Source organism: Ostrea edulis, chromosome 3, assembly GCF_947568905.1.
Source record: "Ostrea edulis chromosome 3, xbOstEdul1.1, whole genome shotgun sequence".
Taxonomy (NCBI): domain Eukaryota; kingdom Metazoa; phylum Mollusca; class Bivalvia; order Ostreida; family Ostreidae; genus Ostrea; species Ostrea edulis.
In genome coordinates, this window is record NC_079166.1 from 97,238,340 (window position 1) to 97,261,716 (window position 23,377).

Genomic DNA, 23,377 nt, shown 5'->3' on the forward strand with positions numbered 1-23,377 from the left:
CTGACCAAAAAATAGTATGTTTGTTTTACAACTTTCATTCAGAAGACGGGTAAGTTTGTGAGTCACTGAATAAACAAAAATCGTCCGCTTTCTTATTTCAATCGTTGTCAACGGTACCTTTTTTTTTATATTTCTACACTACCTGTAAACATGTAGACAGCGGATCTAAATCATCTAATATTCTTAATTACAATAAAAATTATACACTAAAAGACATGTGGTGCACTAATATAAATGTCAATCTTTTAAAATAGTCGCACAAATAAAACAATGCTTTTATTTGTCATTGCATGGTTCCATTTCTTTGAGCTGGTATAATTCATGCTATTTATCAAATTGAAATAATTGGTATACATTATACCATGTGATATTCGTTTGTTCATTTTCAAAGTCAAATGACCCTTCTCCTGTTTGGTGAACTCGTGCTGTGAAACAATGTGCCGACTAAAACATACAGGTGATTGTGTACGGGATGTCGAGAATTTGGGCGTTTCATAAAGGTGTGAACGTCTGCGGGGAAGTCTACATACGGATATATATCAATATCTTGATATATCTATATACAAGAAATAATCCCGATTTACAAACATGTTGAGGTTTCTACTTAGATATAATTACAATCCATTTACCGACACTGTCCACTCTATATCTGCTTCAAACATATAAACGTGGAAAGTTAATACAGAACGGACGTCATAAGTTAACTTTATTTCTGGGGGTTTTAAAGACAATTTATCTGCTTCAAACAATTAATACATAACGGGCGTCATAAGTTAAGGGTAGTTAAGATGGATTGTTACGAATAGCAAACTCCAACATGTAAACAATTTAAGTAAGTTATCAAATCAGTATAATTCTTTAAATATAGACAGTGAAGGTACATTTTTAAAGTTAAATTACTATTATAAATTTACAATAATATTTATTACATGATTGAATAATTCCTAGCTCTCTAATTGGCTGAGATCCAACAATGTAGAAATCATACTACGTTATGTTTACCTGCACGTGACCTTCCAGGTGAACATAAGGAATTATTTTTTCCACATAGGACCAAAAATAGGTCGTTGAAACTTACAATTAAAGCAAAGAATAATCTTTAAGGTTTTTTTTAATCATTTAATCATATAATAAAACAATTATTGCTGGGTTTTTTAGGTCAATACGATGATTTAGACACCTGAGGGCTCGGTGAATATTGTACTTCGAAGGTGTCTAAATCATCGTATTGACCTCAAAAACAGCAATAATTGTATAATATCATTAAATGATATGAATATATGAAAGTCGCCGTTTTATACGTTTTAATTTTCACCCACTAATATTTCGCTTAGTATTTATTTCCTTGTTTTATCACACGAAGGTGCACGGTGGTACAAAGGAGGCACAGATGTCAGATATCCACGGAGATCATCCGTAGACTTAAAGGTCTACCTCGCTTAGAAAATTAAGACTTCAGAGGTGCCGACAATTTTAAAGGTCCATCGTGTTTTATTTTTTTAAAAATTACTTTACGAGGCGGATGTTTAAAAAATCCATTTTTCTAATTAGTTACTATAATTACTCAAGTTTAACCAAAATTATACAGTTGTCTCTCTTTTTATCGTCAATTAATATCAATTATAAATTTAATGGAAATTGATACTAATAGATATATGCAACTTGAAAATATAAACTCGTATTTGAGATAGACGGTGAAACAATATTATATGCTGTGGTCCTTTCACTGCATGGAATTTTAATTTTTGATCACGATTTTTCAATTATGTCCAATATAGCGGGAAAAAATTGTAAAGTGTTATGTAGTGGGGAAGGGGGGGGGGGACAATATAACACAAATTTAAACATCGTAATAGAAAATATACAAGTTCCTAGTATTTTAACAGTTGTGATTTACAATCAGAATAAGTCCAAAAAATACATATTAACCTATGCGTCCATTTTTTGTGTGTATATTACACTGTGATTCTCATAACGTCAACATCATGACGTGATATAGTTTTTCTGTTGAAAAACACCACAAAGTTTAAACGACCGTGAAACGAAAACTAGAAAAGATATAGTTATAAAAAAAATTGTTCTATAACCTATAAATCCTAGAACATCAACTGTGAAAGTCTCATTTATTTTGGCGAAAGGGCCATTTTAGTACTTTGTGGCTCTGGTTCTTTTATAATTACTCTTAATATTGTTTACAATCTCTACTTGAATGGTAAATAATAGGTGTTGCGCTCAATGAAAGATAGTTTCCGTATAAATTCATTTTTGTAGTTGTCTCAGTTCCATATACACGCTACATTACACAGCTGCTAAAGGAGCACGATTCGTGCCTTTCGGGATTCCAACAGACTATTGGAAGACCTGATCACCAAAGAATATCAAAATATTCTCAATGAGGAACTCCAGCATACTTTATCTCAACTTTAAAATACAAATACTTGTGTGTGGAATATTTGAATGTACTAATCACTACATACGGATATTTCTCCTTTCGATTTTATTGAAAATACATCCAAGGTCTTGCTGGATTTGAAAAGAAATGTTCTACCAGATATAATTCTGTCAGACTTTGATAATCTATTGAGGCTCTATCTACCCACATGGGCCATGATTTGAACAAACTTAAATCTGCAATGCCTGACGATGTTTCCATATATTAATACGACTATTTATGGTCCTGTCGGTCTTGAGAAAAATATTTTCCCTACCTATTACCATGTAAGACTTTGTGGGAGTGCTTGCATTTAAGAACAGAACTTTAATTTGGGACATATCAATGCAACAGTCATACCCCAGCATGACTATCGCAATGCCCTCATGCTTGGCATGACCGATCGCCCCATGCACCGACTACAAGTGGCTCAGAACAACGCTGCACGTTGTCTCACAAGAACATGCTACAAACAACATATTTCGCCGGTACTTCAACAACTACACTGACTGTCGTGTTGTGTTTAAAGAGCTGACAGACATACATAAGTCACTACACTCTTTCTGAGCACCAGCATACATGAGAGATATGTCCTGTTTACCAGCCACTTAGGACCTTACGATCAGCATCCGGCCAATGGAAACTGGTAGTGAAGAAATCACCAAACAAATACGGTGCAAGAGCCATGAAAACATTAAGTGCACATTGTGGAATGCAAGGTGAAGATAACGAACAGTGATCAATCTCATAACTCCTGCAAGCAATACAAAATAGATAGTTGGGCAAACACGGACCCCTGAACACACCAGAGGTGGGATCAGGTCCCTAGGAGAAGTAAGCACCCCCTGTTGACCGGTCACACCCGCCGTGAGCCCCATATCCTGATCAGGTAAACGGAATTATCCGCAGTCAAATCAGTATGCCAAGAACGGCTTAACAATCGGTATAAAACACGTCAGACAGCATTTGACCCAATGCGAGGTTGTATTGAATAACTAGATCGTTATAACGATCATAGAAATTGTCATTGGAACTTTGAGAGATTGAAGCACATGGAGCATTCCGCAAGAACCTAAAACACTCTTGTTCAAGCATGAATATGCCATGTGACTGTAAAATTCAGGGCAATATCAAGGATTCCATGTGCAAGCTCTTGCAAATTGAATTTTGATCTAGCATACCAATACCTGTATACCAAGTGTATCTTGTCAAGTCAAAGTCAACCACTTCATCATTTTACTGCCATGTTTCATTTTAATTCTTTCTATTGTTTTAGCATTTACTTTATAGCTCTTGCAGGTCTTTTATTAGTATATTATCAATGATTATTAGCGCAAACATTGCACAGCGCATAGAAACTGTATGTAATTTTGCGCTTTATAAATGAATAAAATAATAATAATAATAATAATATACCACGATTTACCTGGTTTGTGTCAGTTTACGCTTTATAATCGGCGAAGCGCAAGTTATGCCCATTTCGCTGCCTTTTTAAGATCGGCTTTGCCATCACTCCCATAGGCAAATATGTCACTTTGTCTCCAATTTATTAGCAAATAGTAATGGTATAGAGCTCTAAATATAGGACTACCACATTTGGCGATGAAAAAAAAAAACGAAATGGTATACAATTTTATTATATATTCTAGAATATTCATACATTGTGCATACTGTTTTATTTCTACATAAGCAATCTACAGTACCATCAGAGTTCATCCAAAATTCTGTTTACTTCCCAATATATGCCGAAACGAATTAAGAAAAATGCCTATTATTTGTAAGTCTAAATTAACCTTGGCCATGACAAAGAACCACAAAACAAACAGGTAATTACATAGAACAAAATTATTGGATATCATTTTTAAATTGAAATTCTTACCACAATTCATAAACCGAAGTCCGTAATAGCTCAAAATGACTGAAAAGTGTAAAACTGTAACAATCACTATCACAGCCATTTTGACCGCTTCCGTTATTCATCTCAAAACAGATGAAAAGACCCAAAAAGATTCAGAGACTCAAATCTATTTTGATGAATAATAACTCAATATAATATATACATCAGGCTAAAACAATTCTATAGAGATACCCAGCTCAGATTTTCTTATATGCGCATAAGAATTAAACTTGTGATGTAACAGGACTATTTACAAAAATCTGCTTACATATACTAATATACGAAAATAATTTGATTAGAATTTAGGATCGCTATGAACCATCTAAATCACAAAAAGTCAACATTTGCAAAACACATATTATGTATCACGACTTTGAATTTTTATTGTTCATTTTTTTCTCTCTCCTGATTTGCTTGTTTTATTTTTTCTCTCCTTGCAGAAAATATTCTCCTGCCATGGATGATCTCATTTCAGGTTGTTGTCCCGTGTCTCTCCTTACTCGAATATTCGCCTTCTGAACAAGGTAGGTGATATTTCGCCTAAAATGTAACGCAAACAATATACTATAAAAATACTAATCATCAATATATAATATATTCAAGAATTGTGAGGAGAATAGAATGCCTGAACATTTTCATATACAGTGAAAGGTAAAGATAACGAATAATGACCAATCTCCTATAAGGAATACAAAACAAAGAGTCTGGCAAAAACGGATTCCTGGTCACACTAGACCTGGATTTCTCGAAATAAAGTGAAGTCGAAATTTGGACCCAAGTCTGAGATTTTCCTCAAATATTTGCTGCTCAAATAAAAGAAAAATTAAATTTAAGTTTGAGAATGTTCGAGAACTCCAAGCCATAGGTGGGGTCAGCCCCATAGGATGAGTAAACATCCCCTGTCGTTTGGTCACACTCTCTGTGAGCCGTCTGTCTTGATCGAGTAAACGGAGTAATCCGTAGTCAAAAGCAGTGTGTCATGAGTGGTTGAACAATTGGTAAAATATTAAAAACATGAGTTATATAACGTTTTTACAAAATCATGAAAAAATGCCAATGCTTCATTACGAAATCTCAAAATATAGCCCTTTCTTTCTTTATACATATCTGTAAACTTCTTGCGGCACTATCAAAGCTCTTTCACTATAGTAGATTTATGAAACTTTCTTTGCGTATACTTTCATCCAATTGTACCGTTTTGGAAAATATTTACATCAAATCTCTGACTGACCTTCTACTTGACATTTAAATAAATCGACGACGTCGACAAACAATTATCTATTAACAATTATCATTTTCATTCACACATGAAAAGTGCAGATAACGAACAGTGATCAATCTCATAACTTCTATAAACAATACCAAATAGAGCGTTGAGCAAACACGAACCCCTGGATATGCAAGATGTGGGATCTTGATCGGGTTAACGGAGTTATCCGTAGTCAAAACCAGTGTGCCACGACCGGTCTAACAATCGGTATGAAACACGTCAGACAGCATTTGACCCAAATATAGGTGGTATTGGTAAACTAAATCGTTATAACGACCATATAATTTGCAAAATGTTGACTTTAAACGAGACTGTTGAAACCCCTGCATCAGCAACTTGTTTCTCAGTAGTCTGACTTGATTTAAAACTAACCATATGCTGAGCAAGCTCCTTGCGTATAGAATCAGTGATGAAATAGAAACACTATATGCAGGTGATGATGGAATATTGCTACATGGATATACGAAGTTGGCGATGTAGGAGTTGAAATCATCACGTTTGTCATAAAGTTGAGTTGTTAGTTCTCAATTAATATCTACTTTCAAAAAAATATCTAAGTATGAAACATGTATGTTGATTCGATATATCCCAGTGAATTCTAAATAAAGTACGCCACAGAGTTCCCCACATCTGCTTCACATGTAGATATTTTATTCAACATGTATGTTAACGGCAACGCCAACTTCCCATATCTATGTACATGTATGTGTAGTAATATTCCATTATCACCTACATATTGTGTCTCTGTCTCTCAACTGATTCGATACACAATAGCTTCTTCTGCATATGATCTGTTTTTAAATTGAGGCAATCTACCGTCAAACAAGTTGACGTTACAGGGGTTTAAACAGTTTTGTTTAAAGTTAGCATTTCGCAAATTTTTGGCCATTATAACGATCTAGTTTGCCAATACAACCTATCATTGGGTCAAATGCTGTTTGATGTGTTTCATACCAATTGTTCGGCTGTTCTTGATACATTAAGTTTGACTACATATTACTCCGTTTACCTGATCAAGGTATAGGGCTCATGGCTGGAGTTCCTAGAGGACAGGCGGGTATGACCGATCGACAAGGAATGCTTACTCTCCCTAGACACCTGATTCCACCTGTGGTATATGCAAGGTGAAGATAACGAATAGTGATCAATCTCATATATATCCATGTTTACCCAACGATTGATCACAGCTCGTTATCTCCACTTTGAGAATTTGCCAAAATTGGTGAAAAGTATAGAATAATATCAAAAAGGTGCATTATATAACTTGAAAATAAAAGAGATTATACCATTTCATATCCCGATCTCTGTGCGTGCTTCCAGCATGCTGTGTTAATTTGCTCTCAAGTTTGTGTTCGTAATAGGATTTATGATATTTTTCGTATTTCTATTAGAGTTAATGTATTGAAAATAATTTAGGAATACTTTGGTTTGAAGGATCTCAAGAGTTCTTTCAAAGGAACAAATTACATGTTTGTACTGACGGTGTTCGCTAACCTTTTGTTTTTGTCTGTTGGCGGAAATTCAAAACTTTCCTGGAACACCGCTATCAGTGATTCGAAATAAGCCCCACAGCTATTGTTTCCCGTCTTACTAGTTTTGGAGGCCAGACATGAAAATCCAACAAAAAAGCATTCTGCTGGGAGATCCGGAAGATGATTATCTCTGATTCTTCTACGTTGACTTGAACCTATCAAAATAATATTAATTAGTAAATCCTTCATATTTTTAAAACGTCATGCTATGTGTCAAACCCTTTATGATAACATGATAATAGATGGTTCGCCTTTCCATGTAACTTAACCAAATGTTTGAAAATGAATTTCCAGTGGTCACCATTATGGAACAATAAATTAGAATTTAGTCAAATCTTTGTACCTGTCTTCAATTGTCTGTACTTATCTTTAAATAATTGTTCCTTTCTTCACATTTTTGTACATAGCTTCAAATGGTTGAACTTATTTCCAAATACATTGACGATACATGTATATGAAAATAGAAGTCAATTAAAGATGTATTGATTTATTTTATTCGAAGATAGGTACAAATATTTGAATATACGTTGATTTAGCCTTTCATACACCGATTCTTTTTCTTTAAAAACTCAAGTGTTTCTGATTTATGTTCTTATCAATTTCAACCATATTCTTTATAGGATTTATGAGATTAATTACTGCGTTTCATATTCATACTTTTCATTAAAAAATGTATTAGTTTGTTTTACATTCATTATCAATAATACAGTTTTTGTTTTCTTTTGAAAATGTGGAGATTTTTGTAACCAAATTCTAGAATTTCATTTCGAAATTCATTTGTAAATTACAGTTTTATTTCACTTACGATAGGCATCAAAAAAAATGTTTTGGGCCTTTTCTTAAGTTGTTTCGTGTTAGCGGCTGCAAAAATGTCTTTGATTTTGACATCATTTCCATCAGCACCCAACAATGAAGTTGAATCTCCGTGACTGCTAAGAAAGCACACGAAACTTTTTGAATCCGTCTTACTGGCATACCACTTTACTATCTCCAGTATTCTGTCAGGAGTAAGATTAGTAAAGCTCCTAACCTCGTATCCATATTTGCGGAAAATGTGTTTTATTTCCTCTGGAAAAAAAACTATCATATAAAAAATATCATTACAAAGATACATTGCTGAATCGTGTAATGTAAATCTTATACGGTACCAATTTTGATGCACGAGATGCGCATTTCGACAAAATTATTCTCTTCAGTGATGTTCAACCGAAATGTTTGAAATCCGAAATAACAATGAAATTTAGAGCTATTATAAGGAAAAACAATGTGCCAAAAAGTGGACTCCAATTCGTCTAAGGATAAGAGCTATGCGTGAGGGAGATAATCCTTAATTTTGAAATGAATTTCTAAATATTATCGCAGCAATTAAATATAAATCCGTATTTTCAAGCTAGTAACAAAGTACTTAGCTATTGGGCTGTAAAGACCCTCGGGGACTAACAGTCCACCAGCAGAGGCCTCGACCCAGGGGTAATAATGTAAAACTTATACGGTACCAATTTTGATGCACCAGATGTGCATTTTTGTCATGCAGAATTGTACCTACTGCTAGACGATGACATTAGGCTTTAGCAAAGTGGTTTTTCACAGGATGTATGGCCGATAAGTCGTCAAAGTGCATTAAGTAGACGATGGTAAATTTAAACACTATGCTCGCACTTTCTAATGATGTCCAGATCAGAATTCAAAAATAATAAGATTGATTTATTAAAATAAGGTATTGTGATTTCCACTTCAAATTTTATTTTTTATTTTGATTTGGGTTTTTTTTTCTTTCTTCCTGAAATGCACCCGTGATATGAGCTAAAACTTGTAGTCAACAATGTAATGTATCAGAATTTGTCAAATCTAAAAATAGATTATATTTTAGAAAAACAGCGCCAATTACAGATGTATAAAGGAATAGCGTGTAGACAATGACCCATATTTACTCGCAATATTGCCGATTTCTTACTCGCTTTCCTCGTTATATTTGAGTTATGAGATTGGTCACTGTTCGTTATCTTCACCTTTCATTTTGGGTATTTACAACACTGTTTGTATGCCCTGCTGGCTAAAACATATAAGACTTCAAAATCTGTCAACATCTATTTAAATGTTTTACGCGGTGAATGAATTAAGACCCCAAAAGCTGACTTTTAATAATATATCGCACTGCTTTCACAATCAGTTAATCGAAGAAGGGTGCATGTAATGTCACTGTACCATGTGACTACCTAACTAATTAAGGAGACTTTGAAATCGGGGATTGGCTTTAAATCCGTATCATGGCTAGCCATCGCAATATTTCGGTGAACTATTAAAACAAATTACTATAAGCATAAAAAAGGCAAAATGCATACAATTTCGTATTCTTTGGAAATAGGCCATACGTCCTTTAACAATAATCATGAGCCACATATCTTGATCAGGTAAACGGATCAATACGTTGTCAGCCAACAATATATATCCAAATCCACAGTAGTCGGTATATTACATATAAAAATAAGGAAAGAAACAAGAAAACATTTCGTAAAAGTTCGGTGTTTCATATCAAATCGTTAGAAGCTTTACAAGGAAAGGTGAAGATAACGAACAGTGATCAATCTCATAACTCATAATAAACAATACAAAATAGAGAGCTGGGCAAACACGGTCCCTTGGACACAACAGAGGTGGAATCAGGTACCTAGGAGTAGTAAGCATCCCCTGTTGACCGGTCACACCGGCCGTGAGCCCTATATCTTTATCAGGTAAACGGGGTTATCCGCAGTCAAAATCAGTGTTCGAAAAACGGCTTAACAATCGGTATGAAACACGTCAGACAACATTTCACCCAATGATAGGTTGCACTGACTAACTAGGTCGCTATAACGACCATAGAATTTGCGAAATGCTGACTTCAATCGAGACTGTTGAAACCCCTGTACCATCAACTTGTTTGTCAGTAGCTTACCTCAATTTAAAAACTGACTATATGCAGAACAAGCTCTTGCATATCGAATCAGTTGTGATAAATAAAGACCATATGCAGGTGATAATAGCATATTGCTACATAAATATGGGAAGTTGACGATGGAGAAGCTGAAATCATCTCGTTTGTCATACAGTTGAGTTGTCAGTTTGCCGTTAATGTATACTTTCAATAAACATCTAAGTATGAAGCAGAAGATTGTACAATTAGTTGTATAAACTAGTTTACATTGTGGTGTCTATACCGAAATTCATTTCAAAATTAAGGATTATCTCCCTCATGCATAGCTCTTATCCTTGGACGAATTTGGCTTCCCTTTTTTGGCACGCTGTTTTTGGCTATATTTAGCTCTAATACTTCATAGTTATTTCGGATTTCAAACATTTCGGTTGAGCATCACTGAAGAAACATTATTTGTCGAAATGCGCATCTGGTGCAACAAAATTGGTACCGTATAAGTTTTACATTATTACCCCTGGGTCGAGGCCTCTGCTGGTGGACTGTTAGTTCCCGAGGGTCTCTTCAGCCCAGTAGTACTTCGTTACTAGCTTGAAAATACGGATGTATATTGAATTGCTGTTATAAAATTTAGAAATTCATTTCGAAATTAAGGATTATCTCTCTCACGCATAGCTCTTATCCTTAGACGAATTGGAGTCCACTTTTTTGGCCCACTGTTTTTCGCTATAATAGCTCTAAAAATTGTATTTCGAATTTCCAATATTTCGGTTGAGCATCACTGAAGAGACATTATTTGTCGAAATGTGCATCTGATGCATCAAAATTGGCACCGTATAACTTTTACATTATTATTATTGTCATTGTGAAAATTTGATTTCTTCTTATTTTAACCATTTTCTTTTTATATAAACTTACGAATTTGTGACTTTGTAGGATTGGGCACAGGTGATTGAGAATTTCTTATATATGTTATTATCAGCTCATTATTTAATCACAAAGTACGAGCGGTCATTTTCTTAATACGTTGCTTTCTTCGAGCCATGAACGTAATTGGTTTGTTTGTCGATCAAATGAAAATGTGAAGATCTCATCTGAAATGGCTCTGTTCAATTCGTCTCCATCGAGGTCAAATATAACGTCACACACAATAGCGCGTAAATTATCGAAAGTAAACATGCATAGGGAAATTTGAATTTCGTCGCTTTCAAGTTTGAAAAATAAGCAAAATATTTTATTAAAACACATTTAAAGTAAGTTTGGCATACAAATAATTAGTTTTGCTTAAAATAAAGTTTAGCAACATGGAAAATAATAAAAACATCAAACTGTGTTTATTCTACAAAAAGAAGCTATCATAGGATTTCGGAAGAAATCCCTTTGATATATGATTTACTATATCTTTTCACTTCATAGAAAATAATTGATACTTACGGATATCATTTCCTTTAGGAAGATTATGTTCTTTGTTTGGAAATCTATAGTTGATGATTATCAAGACATATCCTGCAAATCAAGACAGACATAACAAGGATACAGTTTATCGTGTTCTTGATGCACAAATTGTATTTGATTGCATTTTCTATGTTTTGGATGCAACACATGGATGAAAATTCAGTATGAATTATCACACAAACTTGAAATATATGTTGTTTTAAGATGAATTATTCAATCATATTTAGGGTTAGGGTTACGGTTAGGCATTCGCAAATTATGTGGTCTTTATAACAATCTAGTTTGCCAATACATCCTATCATTGGGTCAAAAGTTATCTGACGTTTTTCAGGCCGATTGTTAGGAAGTTCTTGGCACACTAATTTTGACTACGGATCAATATTAAGGGCTCATGGCGGCTGTGAACGATGGACAGGGGATGATAACTTTCCTAGGCACTTGAACCCACTCTGGTATACCTAGGGATCCATGTTTGCCCAGGTCTTTTTGTATTGCTTAAAGGAATTATGAGATTGAACACTGTTCGTTACCTCCACCTTTCATCAATTATTGCCTAAAGCTCAAAAACAGCTTTCTGTACCAGAAATGGAGATTTGATATTACTTACTTAACGTGATAAATGTACAATAGCAATAACTGTTGTAAATTGTACAAGTGGACAATGGTCCAGCTACGTCCCCATAGCCATGTTATGATTTGTAAAAGATGTTTTGCAATATTTACTCTCGTGAAAAATCTGGACCCATTTTCTCGCATAGCCTAGCCCCAATAGTTACGTTATAATTGAATTTGAATTCACACAAAATGGGGGTGCATCAATGCCAATATCGATAACATGATCTTGTTGTTCTTAAGAATTCTCGAAATAGTTTATTTCCTGTATGCATGCATTACATTATATTCCGTCCTAATTTCAGGGTTAATAAATTGCCATCAATTTGATTGTGAGTTTGCCTTTGATATGTATTTTCAATAGAATATTTAAGTATCCATGTATTCCCCTATAATTGATTTATACCCTTTTGTGACCTCTTCCTATCCCTTGCGATCACAATACGGGACTTTCGAGATACGGATCCACTCTGACTTTTATCGCGCGTTGAACGTAATTGTAGGGAATGTCACTTCCGGATTACAATAACAACAACGTAAACAAACATGGAATATTTCAATTGCTATCAATTTCCTGTATTTAAATGCTATCTTTGAAAGAAAGGAATCACTACAACCATATTATAAGATAATACAATTGATTATATTATGTGAGTTGGCGCGGGAAATAAATCTAGGGAATATCTTGAAGATATCGGTAAAACTTCACGCCTTGCATCCAATGGTACGCGTCTAAATGCGCCTTTTCCCTTCCATCTAATTTACACCTAGGTACTAAGCACCAATAATGACTTGGATCGTCATCGTGGGACTGCACATAGCTCTTTACGGACCGTCTGTTAGCGAAACACCATATGTATCGATATCAACTTTGCCCTACAATTGGTTATTATAACGTGACCGTGGTGTATAAACGTCAAATATAATCGGTCGTTACGGCATATCCCGAAAGTTCCGTATTGGAACATACTTGAAACTGCATTACCTTGCATATCAGTATGACTAATGATGGCCTTCTGTACTCGAGAAAAAAAAATGTCAATGTTTGAAGATGTATGCAATGAAGAATATTAAAATGGTAAAGATAATAAACAGTGATCAATCTAAAGAATTCATAGAATGTTGAAACCATGAAATATCAAATTATGTGTAAGTAAGCTGTCTCGATTTAATAACTGCTCATACACAGAACAAGTTCTTGGATCTTGAATCAAATCAGTTGGCAGAACTAAAAACCAAGTCCTTGCGTATCGAATCAGTTGAGAGATATAAACATCGTATGCAAGTGATAACAGAACATTGTTACAAATATATTGGAAGTTTACGATGGAGAAGCTGAACTAACCCCGTTTGTCATAAAGTTCAGTTGTTAGTTTGCCGTTAACAAAGTTCTATGTTCAATGAAATGTCTAAATATGAAACAAAGGTGAAGGACCTTATAGCATGCCATTCATTAGGATATATTGAACTGACCTGTGAATGAAAATTATTTCTGTAACGTCAATCTATCTAAATGTCAAGTTGAAGCCACAGTAAACTATTTTTGTGTCTCATGTAGAAGCTTTTCAATAAATTGCGTCTAGTGAGAATATAAAAACAGATCAGATAATAAAGGAGTACAGTTTGTGCCCATGGAAATTCTAACATAGTACGAAGACACTTTCATTGATGAATTCCTGCATCGATTTGATGCAAGGTGAAGATAACGAACAGTGATCAATCTCATAACTCCTACAAGCAATACAAAATAGATAGTTGGGCAAACACGGACCCCTGGAAACACCAGAGGTGGGATCAGGTGCCTAGGAGGAGTAAGCATCTATTGATATTGATAAATTGATTCAATTGATAAATTGATATCAATTTCAGAGTATTTAGTGTGCATAGAATCAGAGTGGTGTTTAATTGATCACTACATGTGAATATTTCCTTTTTCCATTTTTTGTTGAAAAAGCAACTGTCTTTAATGTCAAAATGTCTTGTCCTTAATTCATCGTAAGGAATGGTCGTGTACTGCTGAAAAACCATACATCATCATTCAAAATGTATACAGCATTTACTTCATTATTTGAAAATGCAATAGTTAATGTTCGAATAAATCAATTCACCTCTGTTCATGGAGGGACCATCGCACATTCTTAGATCCCGCAATCTGTTGTTCACTTCATATTCTTCCTGATGATGAAGTTGAGTTTGTGTCTCTAATATTTGCAAAAAAAGACTGTCAAATCAGAATGATATACAATTTCTCACAATGTATCTGCCCATTTGCACGATCGCATTAAAAATAATGACAGTATGCTTGAAAGTGCCCTACAATATATCAGTAAAATAATAGCGAAAGAAAAACTGCATTCTGAATTTTAAAAATGTGACTTATTCTCACAAATCTAAAACTATATAAATATTACAAACCTTTTTTCTTCGCTTTTGTGGTCCTGAAATCTAAGATTGAGAAAGGTAAACTGCAAATTTCCACAATCCAGTACTAGTATCACTTTATAATTTACTTTATTCGACACTTTGCTAGATCTTAATTTTCCATTAATTTTCCAGTAATGACATTTGTGAAATAATACTCATACTGATAGGGAATTGAGGTTGAAACGTTTGGTTAGTTGTTTTACGTCCCGTCGAGAATTTCTGAGGGTCCCTTAACGCCTACCCCGACTACAAATGTCATATCCGAAAGACCCATTTTAAACTGAATATTCCCTGATAGATATTGATATCCCTTAGCATGTGAATTAAAACAAACAAGAAGCAGGGTTACCTTAATTAGTTATGTTTTAGATTGTTTTTTGAAAGGAATATGAAAAAATATATAGTTCTAAGAAGTAGTAAAACATCAAAGTTCGAATTAATTTATGATGTTCCAAGAAGTGCATTAATACCTACACTTAAAGGTTTTGCATTTCATTTTACTGAAAATTTCGTTAACATTAAGAGCTATGACGTCTTTTGAAGCTGAGTTTGTCTTCTGTTATTGTTAAATCTCTATTGATATTCATCGAATGACCGGGTTTTGAATCCTTTGTTTATATCGAGCACAAAGTTGTCCAGATTTCTCCTTTCTATTATAAGTCGTTTTTATAATAAAATGAATTATATCCAAAAGCCAAGACAGGATAATGTGTGCTGGTGATGAAATTCATAAAATAAATGCATTGAAAATCTACAAAAACGATACGTTTGATACCTCATTTACCTGTATTGGCCTTTGGTAGTAATTTGGTTCTTTTCAGACTAAGGGTGACTATTTAAAACTTAGTTTTCTACCCTTATCTTCCAATATTCCATGGATATAGGGCTCACGGCAGGTGTGACCGGTGAACAGGGGATGCTTACTCCTCCTAGGCACCTGATCCCACCTCTGGTGTGTCCAAGGGTCCGTGTTTGCGCAACTATCTATTTTGTATTGCTTATAGGAGTTATGAGATTGATCACTTTTCGTTATCTTCACCATACTGTATCACTTAATAGAGAGAGATCAGTGTTTAATATATACCGAGAAATATAATTGACAAATCGTTTTGTTTTGTTTTTTTTCTTTGAAAAGAGGATGGTAGAAATGGAACACAAGCTACAGCTAAAGTGGGGAGGTCCTGTGATCTTTTCTGACCAAGTAGTTCTTGAGAAGATTTTTAAATGACCCCATCCATTTTTGTGCTATTTCCGTGATTATATCCCCTTTGTAGGAGATATTATCCTTTATTTGAGAAAAACTTTATTCATCTTTACCCGAGGATGAGTTTTACCAAGTTTGATTGAAAATATCCCAGTGGTTCCAGAGAAGAGGATACTGTGAAGAAAAGTTTACGGATAGAAGAAACAGACAAAAAGTGATCAGAATACCTCAAACGAGCTCTAGGCTCAGATGAGCCACATAGTGGTTATAGAGAACAATGTAATCAGAAAACAGCATTTCCTTGATTAAGAATAGTTAACAAATTAAATAAGTTTATCAAGAAATCTAATTTCCTAATTAAAAGTGCATAAAATAGCAACAATTTTATAATTTTAGTAATTTCTGTAAATTTTGATTATAATCGGTACGTTGTTTTCTCTGGTTTGGTTCCAGGAAATATAGGTATTTGTAGAAAATTTTGATTTCTATCAATTTATTTTAAAATATATAATTGTATGATATATTCTTGAGAAGATGTATATTCGGATGAGTATCACTGAAGAGATATTATTTGTCGAAATGCGCATCTGGTGCATCAAAATTGGTACCGTATAAGTTTTACATTATGACCCCTGGGTCGAGGCCTATGCTGGTGGAATGTTAGTCTCCGAGGGTTTCTATAGCCCAGTAGCTAAGTACTTCGTTACTAGCTTGAAAATACGGATGTATATTGAATTGCTGTTATAAAATTTATAAATTCATTTCAAAATTAAGGATTATCTCCCTCACGCATATCTCTTATTCTTAGACGAATTTGAATCCACTTTTCTGGCACACTGTTTTCCCCTATAATAACTCTAAAACTTCATTGTTTTCTGGCACACTATTTTCCCCTATAATAGCTCTAAAACTTCATTGTTCTTTCGGATTTCAAACATTTCGGTTGAGCATCACTGAAGAGACATTATTTGTCGAAATGCTCATCTGGTGCATCAAAATTGGTACCGTATAAGTTTTACAATATGAAAGGTGAAGATATCCATTTTCCAAATGGCATGTTTCTGGAAAATTTAAGCCCGTACTACTAAAAAAAATTTTTTATTTCCATCAATATTTGTTTTGTTTAAATAATTAGAACATTTACATGAGTGTTCTTAGCAGGTTTTATAAGATAATTATATCAGGCATCAAACCAAAACGAACTTTTGAATATAATGTTTTCTTGATAGCAAACAAACCACTTTATCTTTTCGGAAAAAGGTTGACTGATTGATTGATTGATTGATTGATTGTATCTTCTTTAACGTCTCTCTCGAGAATTTTTCACCCATATGGTGAAGTCACCAAGACCGATGAAGGGCTATAAATTCAGACCTTTACTCGGCGCTTACGGCCATTGAGCAGTGAGGGTTCTTTAGCGTGCCACATCTACTGTGACACGAGACATCCGTTTGAAAGGTCATCTCTAAAGACCCGTGACATTCACACCTGATGCCGAGCGTTTGTCGATGAAACGGTCACTACCTGTTTTAACGACTTAGGTCTCTCGCGGCCGGGATTCGAACCCCTGCCTTCCGCATACGGGGTGAACGCTCTAAGCTCTAGGTCACCGCGGCGGTCCGGAAATAGAAAAGAAAACATTCATTAAAAATGGCCCAGGGCTTGTATCATTCTTTCGATTGTAAGATCATGCGTCATACGATGTGCTTTAGCGAGTCATCAAAGAAATGTTTGTGTCATGAGCGACCTTAAAGATAGGGTACTTCGTTCCTCAGGTGACGACATGAAAATGTATGGGGGGTTTTCTGCAGTATATGTATTGATAATGAATTAATCCTTTTGTAACAATCTATCCCGGTAATATTATGAGATTGTTGATTATTTATTAAAAGCGAGTGAAAAAATTTCCAGGTTACATCAGTTTCACCTGCTTATTTGTCATACTATGATTGCTGATGTTTCTGCACAGCAAATATGGAGAGAGAGAGAGAGAGAGAGAGAGAGAGAGAGAGAGAGAGAGAGAGAGAGAGAGAGAGAGAGAGAGAGATATCAGAGCAGAGAGAGAGAGATCAGAGCAGAGAGAGAGAGATCAGAGCAGAGATAGATGAGAGAGATAGAGGGAGGGAGAGAGAGGAGAGAGAGAGAGGGTTGCATTGCGTTCTATCCAGTAATATAACCAATATGTATGAAAAACATTTCTGTCTTCAATATCATGAGTTATCTTTCTTCAAAGAAGTTGCAAAAACAGGAAAATATTCATTAATTATCTTGACACTTGACTTTTTCTGAGAATAGATACCACGATAACCCCAGATGTTCTGAAGATTATATATAGACATTTTTACACCCATGAATATCCTTCACCAAACTGTTCAATGGAAAGCGGCACTACGAAATACTGTGGAAATTTATGATATGAAAAACTAAATCCGGATGCAAGGCTTCCTGAGGATAAAATTACTTTTAGACGTCGGCTGTTGGAAACTCTTCCTTGCAAAATAATTTAACATAGGTAATGTCATATGTATTCCCTTTTATTCGTAGATAGGCGAAACTTAGCAAATCTTTGATATTTAAAGCTTATATTTTATCTAACTGATGAAGCTAGATTACACATGTGTTACACACCCACACCCGCATGCAATCAAGGATGTAAGGACGCACACATGCGCGCACGCACAAACTCACATACACACATGCGACCGATAATGATAGATATAACATACCATCGTCGACATCTGATAAGTCGTCATCATATGTTAAATAAGTAAAACATCGAATATAAAGGAAACATTCAAACAATATTTTTTATTATGTTGTGTACCAGATCATTATTTTTATGCAACGAAAATGGATACTATCTCACCTTCGTACATGTCCTCACTAACTGTAATAAAGAAAACATTTCTATTAGAATTTAATATAATCTTTTATCAATTTGGTATAAATGTATTACTGAAATTTTGTTCATTAATTGCTTGCGAATAAAAGTATAATACCCGGTTAAATTATTGAATAAAATGCTTAACAAAAACATACCCGAGTACGAGTAAGAATCGTCCTCTGAAATACAATGAATATGCATCTTAATTATCCATCATTTTCTGTATACATATCTATTTTCCCCAAATAATCGCAAAATGTCCAGCGATTTAAATACAGAATTTTCTTTTACAATTTTATATAATGCAGCTTTTTGTGGTAAAGAAGAATGCATAACTTTATCTCCATATATATGGATATACTTTTGAAAAACACATGCCGTAACTGTGCTTATACACATGTGCTCCACTTTTTGGCACTCTGTTTTCACCTAGCTCTAACACGTATATTGTTATTTCGGATTTCAAACATTTCGGTTGAGCATCACTGAAGAGACATTATTTGTCGAAATGCGCATCTGGTGAATGAAAATTGGTTCCGTATAAGTTATACATTATAACACAATGTATTTCTTCCTCATCTATCAATATTTGTCAATACGGCGTCACAATGTTTCAGTACTAAGAGCTTTAGGTTTGTGACTGGAAGGTCGTAAGTTTGAACCCCATTCGATCAGAAATTTCGTCAAACCTAAATCGTAAAGCTTGGTATTCATTGATTTTTCGTCAAACGCCCGACATTTAGAAGTGAGAATCACGGATATTTTGGATATGACCTGAAAAACGGAGGTCCCATGTTGCGTCAAAGTTAAAACCTGGGGCAGTGTTACGCTTGTTTTTCCATTGATCCAAAGAGAATTTACTGGGACATGAATATGTGACGATTTCCGAACAGTGAATATAAAAATTAAATTGGGCAAACACCGACCCCTGGTTATGCCAGAGGTGATATTAGGGGCATAAGAGAAGTAAGCATCCCCTATCGACCGGTATACTCGCCGTGAGCCCTATATCTTGATCAGGTAAATCGAGTAATCCGTAATCGAAATCAGTGTTCAAAAACAGTCTAACAATTGGTATGAAACACATCAGACAGCATTTGAACCAATGGCAGGTTGTATTGACGAACTACATCGTTATAATGAACATATATTATGCGAAATGCTGACTTTAAATGAGACTGTTGAAACCCTTGCACCATCATCTGGTTTTTCAGTAGTAATAATAATACAAACATTTTAAGTGTTAATTCCAATGCAGCCCAATCCCCTGATAGAATCAACAATTCTGCAGAATGTTTATTACCAAACAATACAGTCTATTTACACTGCGATATTCTAGAAAATCCTCTTCTAGAACATACTGTGTTAAGGTCAACATACCATCATATTTCTATTGAACTCTAACAAACATTGCAAACAGGTGTGCCGTTGTCAATCAAGTATTGCACAACATAATATCATATGAAGGTAACATTCGTGAACTATTTATAACAGTCATCGTATGACATTATATTGAAGCGCATATAGATTTTAAGATTTTTTAGACTGTACATCTCTTTATATGAAATAACTTGTTTAAATCAAGCATTGCTTACCATGCGATATATCTTTTTTACTCTATACTCTCACTTCTGGATAGTTTAATCGTGAATACTCAATGTTTTGTCTTCAAATTAGATTTTTTAAATACCAGTGATTAGTAACATTGCACAATCGGGTAAAATATTTAAAATTCCACAAGACAAACCCCTGCATACGGATAGTCTGTCGTAATAACCATTTATTTAAGGATGCAAAACTTTTCCGTCTTTTGTTTTTCGTGGTATACCTCCATCCAAATAATGAATTTATTCCTTATCATTTAACATTTTAAAACATTGAGTTTATATCATAAAACATATAATTTGGGTTGAATTAACGAATTATTCTTGGATTACATTCTATTTCATTTCGAGATCTGCGTAGTAATCTGTGAATACACAACTTTAAAAAAAAAAAACTAAATCCGTTAGGCCTAAAAGCGACTTCCACGAACTGTTGTTTACTGTTGAGCAAACGGGTTTCTTGTGGACTGAAGAATGCAGTTTTAAAAGGATGAGTTAGAGATAAGTCTTGTTGCGAGAAAATTGCTGGACTTGTGTTGAGTAGAACTGGAATTAAGTGCAAAGTTCGATGTCGGTACTAAAGGAAAGCGTGGAACATGCGCGGAAATCATGATGTGGGATGCCATGTAGGGTTTGGACTATTGTCACCCCCGGTTGAATACATTTAACTTTCAGCCCGGATTTGTAGAAGCAGACGTGTGTTGTTATATTGGTGGGGGGGGGGGGGGGGGCTCCAATAGCCATGCTTATTTCATTTTGCATAATTAATTTTTATTCATATTTCATATTTGCTTTTGTTTAATGCAAGGTGAAGATAACGAACAGTGATCAATCTCATAACTCATACAGGCAATACAAAATAGATAGTTGGGCAAACACGGACCCTTGGACACACCAGAGGTGGGATCAGGTGCCTAGGAGTAGTAAGCATCCCATGTTGACCGGTCACACCCGCCGTGAGCCCCATATCCTGATCAGGTAAACGGAGTTATCCGCAGTCAAAATCAGTGTGCCAAGAACGGCTTAACAATCGGTATGAAATACGTCAGACAGCATTTGACCCAATGAGAGGTTGTATTGACGAACTAGATCGTTATAACGACCATAGAATTTGCGAAATGCTGACTTCAATCGAGACTGTCGAAATCCCTGTACCACCAACTTGTTTGTCAGTAGATTACCTCGATTTAAAAACTGACTATACCCAGAACAAGCTCTTGCAATAATAAATTTATATAGATCGATAGAACTGTTAAGTTTTTGTTTTCAGGATTCCTTAATCTATATATAAATACGAAGCATCCGGAGGAATCTCTAACATTCCAAAAGAAAGTAGTTCCGGTCATTTTTTTTTTCGTTGGACACGATATTTCAATAATTTTTCAACCAATGAAAAGGTGTGTGACATGTAAAATTAAATGATTATGTAGGAAGCAAATTTGATACATACCATCTGAATCATCCATGATAGTCCAGTTTAAAATGCCTTTAAAAAAGCAACAACAAAAAAACCACTTTTAGCAATGACGTTTTTGTGGGATTCTCTGAACAACGTAACAAAAATTAAGTTAGTATGTAGAAGAAAGCAAGAATTAAAATATTGCTCAGAATTAAGTGAAGACAATAAGTTTGCCAAGAACAGAAATAACGAACTGTGATCAATCTCATTAAATTCCACAAGGAATACAAAATAAAGAATAGTGTAAACATGGACCCTGGACATACCAGAGATGGGGTCAATTGCCTAGGAGAAGTAAGCAATCCCTGTTGACCGATCATACCTGACGTGAAAAAAATCTTCCTTTATCATGCCCCCTGCAAAGCCATTGATAGTCACAGCATTCATTAGGACTTCTCAGTAACAACAGTAGAGCGTACTGTCGATTTATGTACCGCAATTTCACTATAGGAATCATTGGAAAACGGAAAGTATTTTAAAAGCATATTTCCCTCCTGTGAACACAAATTCCTTTTTGCAGGTATTACAAATTGTTATTTAGCATATTTACACGAAAACGTTTGGTGTTTCACGGGGGAACATATGTTTACAGACCAAAACAAAGAAAAATGTTCACCCTGTGAGCAATTCCAAATGAGATTAAAGTGTGAGAAATGAAGATTAACCCTATTTTTTCATTAACATAAAGTAATTTGACATATGAAATGGTTATTCATTGATATCTATAACCATTTTGAAATATATGACGTTTTAAAGCGCGGTTTCAAGGAACATATTATACTATCCCCTGATCAAAATATGTTGAATTCAAAAGCAATTATTCAATTAACATTAGTATCGAAGTTAATAATCATTTACTAATGGATTCTACTTTTTATCTAAAAAAAAAAAAAATAAGGTTAGCAAAATTGCGAAATTTTTTACAATATATGACTTCAAAATGTAATTGTTGATCCAGGATTATCCTGTTTAGTTCTTTCTAACCTCGGGTAGGGTCTGAATCACTGATAAAAACTTATATATCGACTTATTTAAAAATAAACTTTAATTAAATACATGTAACAAAGTCATTGTTGCAGTAATCCTACAATGTGCCTCAATGCATAAACTATATTAAATTCTAGTTACAGCAGGATATACTACTGTACATACGATATTTATCGTGTTGATGTTATGATGAACTACAAACGTTTGAAACTTGCAATTTGAAATTCAGCTAGACCTATAGAAATAGCAAGTAATAAAAAAATATGATGCCATTAATAAACAATGCCCCCATCTAATCATCATGCTTTACAATTCGTTCTGCATTTCCTTGTCTTGATATTTCAGCCAACTGAATATAAAGTACGATTGTTTATCTCTATCATAATCATAAACATGCAATACGTTGGTAGTTAATTTACTGTCTCCAGACTACCAGTATTGTGGTGTTTCCCAAAGATACAAAATTCTAAAATGTGCAATTTACAAAAGCGATAAATTGATTGCATTTGCATATTGGAAGTCTTAAAGTTAAGCCACATTAACGTTAACTTTAACGTTATTCAACATTAACTCATTTTACGTACTTCAAACTATTATTACTTATTTTTACCTCCTCTCGCCATTGCATAGCACTGTTCATCCAAACTTTAAACCCTGTAAGGGAAAAATAACTTTGAATGATTTTGAACTTTCCAATATCGCAATTT

The 23,377-nt window shown here is 34.5% G+C and overlaps 1 protein-coding gene across 2 annotated transcripts; it reads right to left on the reverse strand.

Annotated features, from left to right (window-relative positions):
• Window positions 1–4,052: 4,052 nt before the first annotated feature.
• LOC125677545 (caspase-3-like) lies at window positions 4,053–23,326 on the reverse strand. 2 transcript variants are annotated; one of them, XM_048915654.2, is made up of 10 exons: window positions 23,281–23,326; window positions 21,675–21,710; window positions 18,776–18,799; window positions 18,603–18,623; window positions 14,524–14,553; window positions 14,217–14,309; window positions 11,476–11,547; window positions 7,936–8,198; window positions 7,093–7,285; window positions 4,053–4,868 (listed from the first exon to the last, which is right to left on the reverse strand). In XM_048915654.2, the coding sequence occupies exons 1-9, from the start codon at window positions 23,291–23,293 to the stop codon at window positions 7,145–7,147; spliced, it is 693 nt and encodes a 230-aa protein (XP_048771611.1). In that variant the 5' UTR covers window positions 23,294–23,326; the 3' UTR covers window positions 4,053–4,868; window positions 7,093–7,144. The 2 variants fall into 2 exon arrangements, with proteins under 2 accessions (XP_048771611.1, XP_048771612.1); XM_048915655.2 differs by lacking the exon at window positions 11,476–11,547.
• Window positions 23,327–23,377: the final 51 nt, after the last annotated feature.

What these genes read in the sequence shown, in the direction of transcription:
- LOC125677545 (XM_048915654.2), bottom strand. An exon ending in TATCATGGATGATTCAGATG is followed by an intron (nt 18,800 to 21,674) that starts GTATGTATCAAA and finishes ATTGTATTTCAG; the next exon opens with AGGACGATTCTTACTCGTAC. An exon ending in TAGTGAGGACATGTACGAAG is followed by an intron (nt 14,554 to 18,602) that starts GTGAGATAGTAT and finishes TCTCAATCTTAG; the next exon opens with ATTTCAGGACCACAAAAGCG.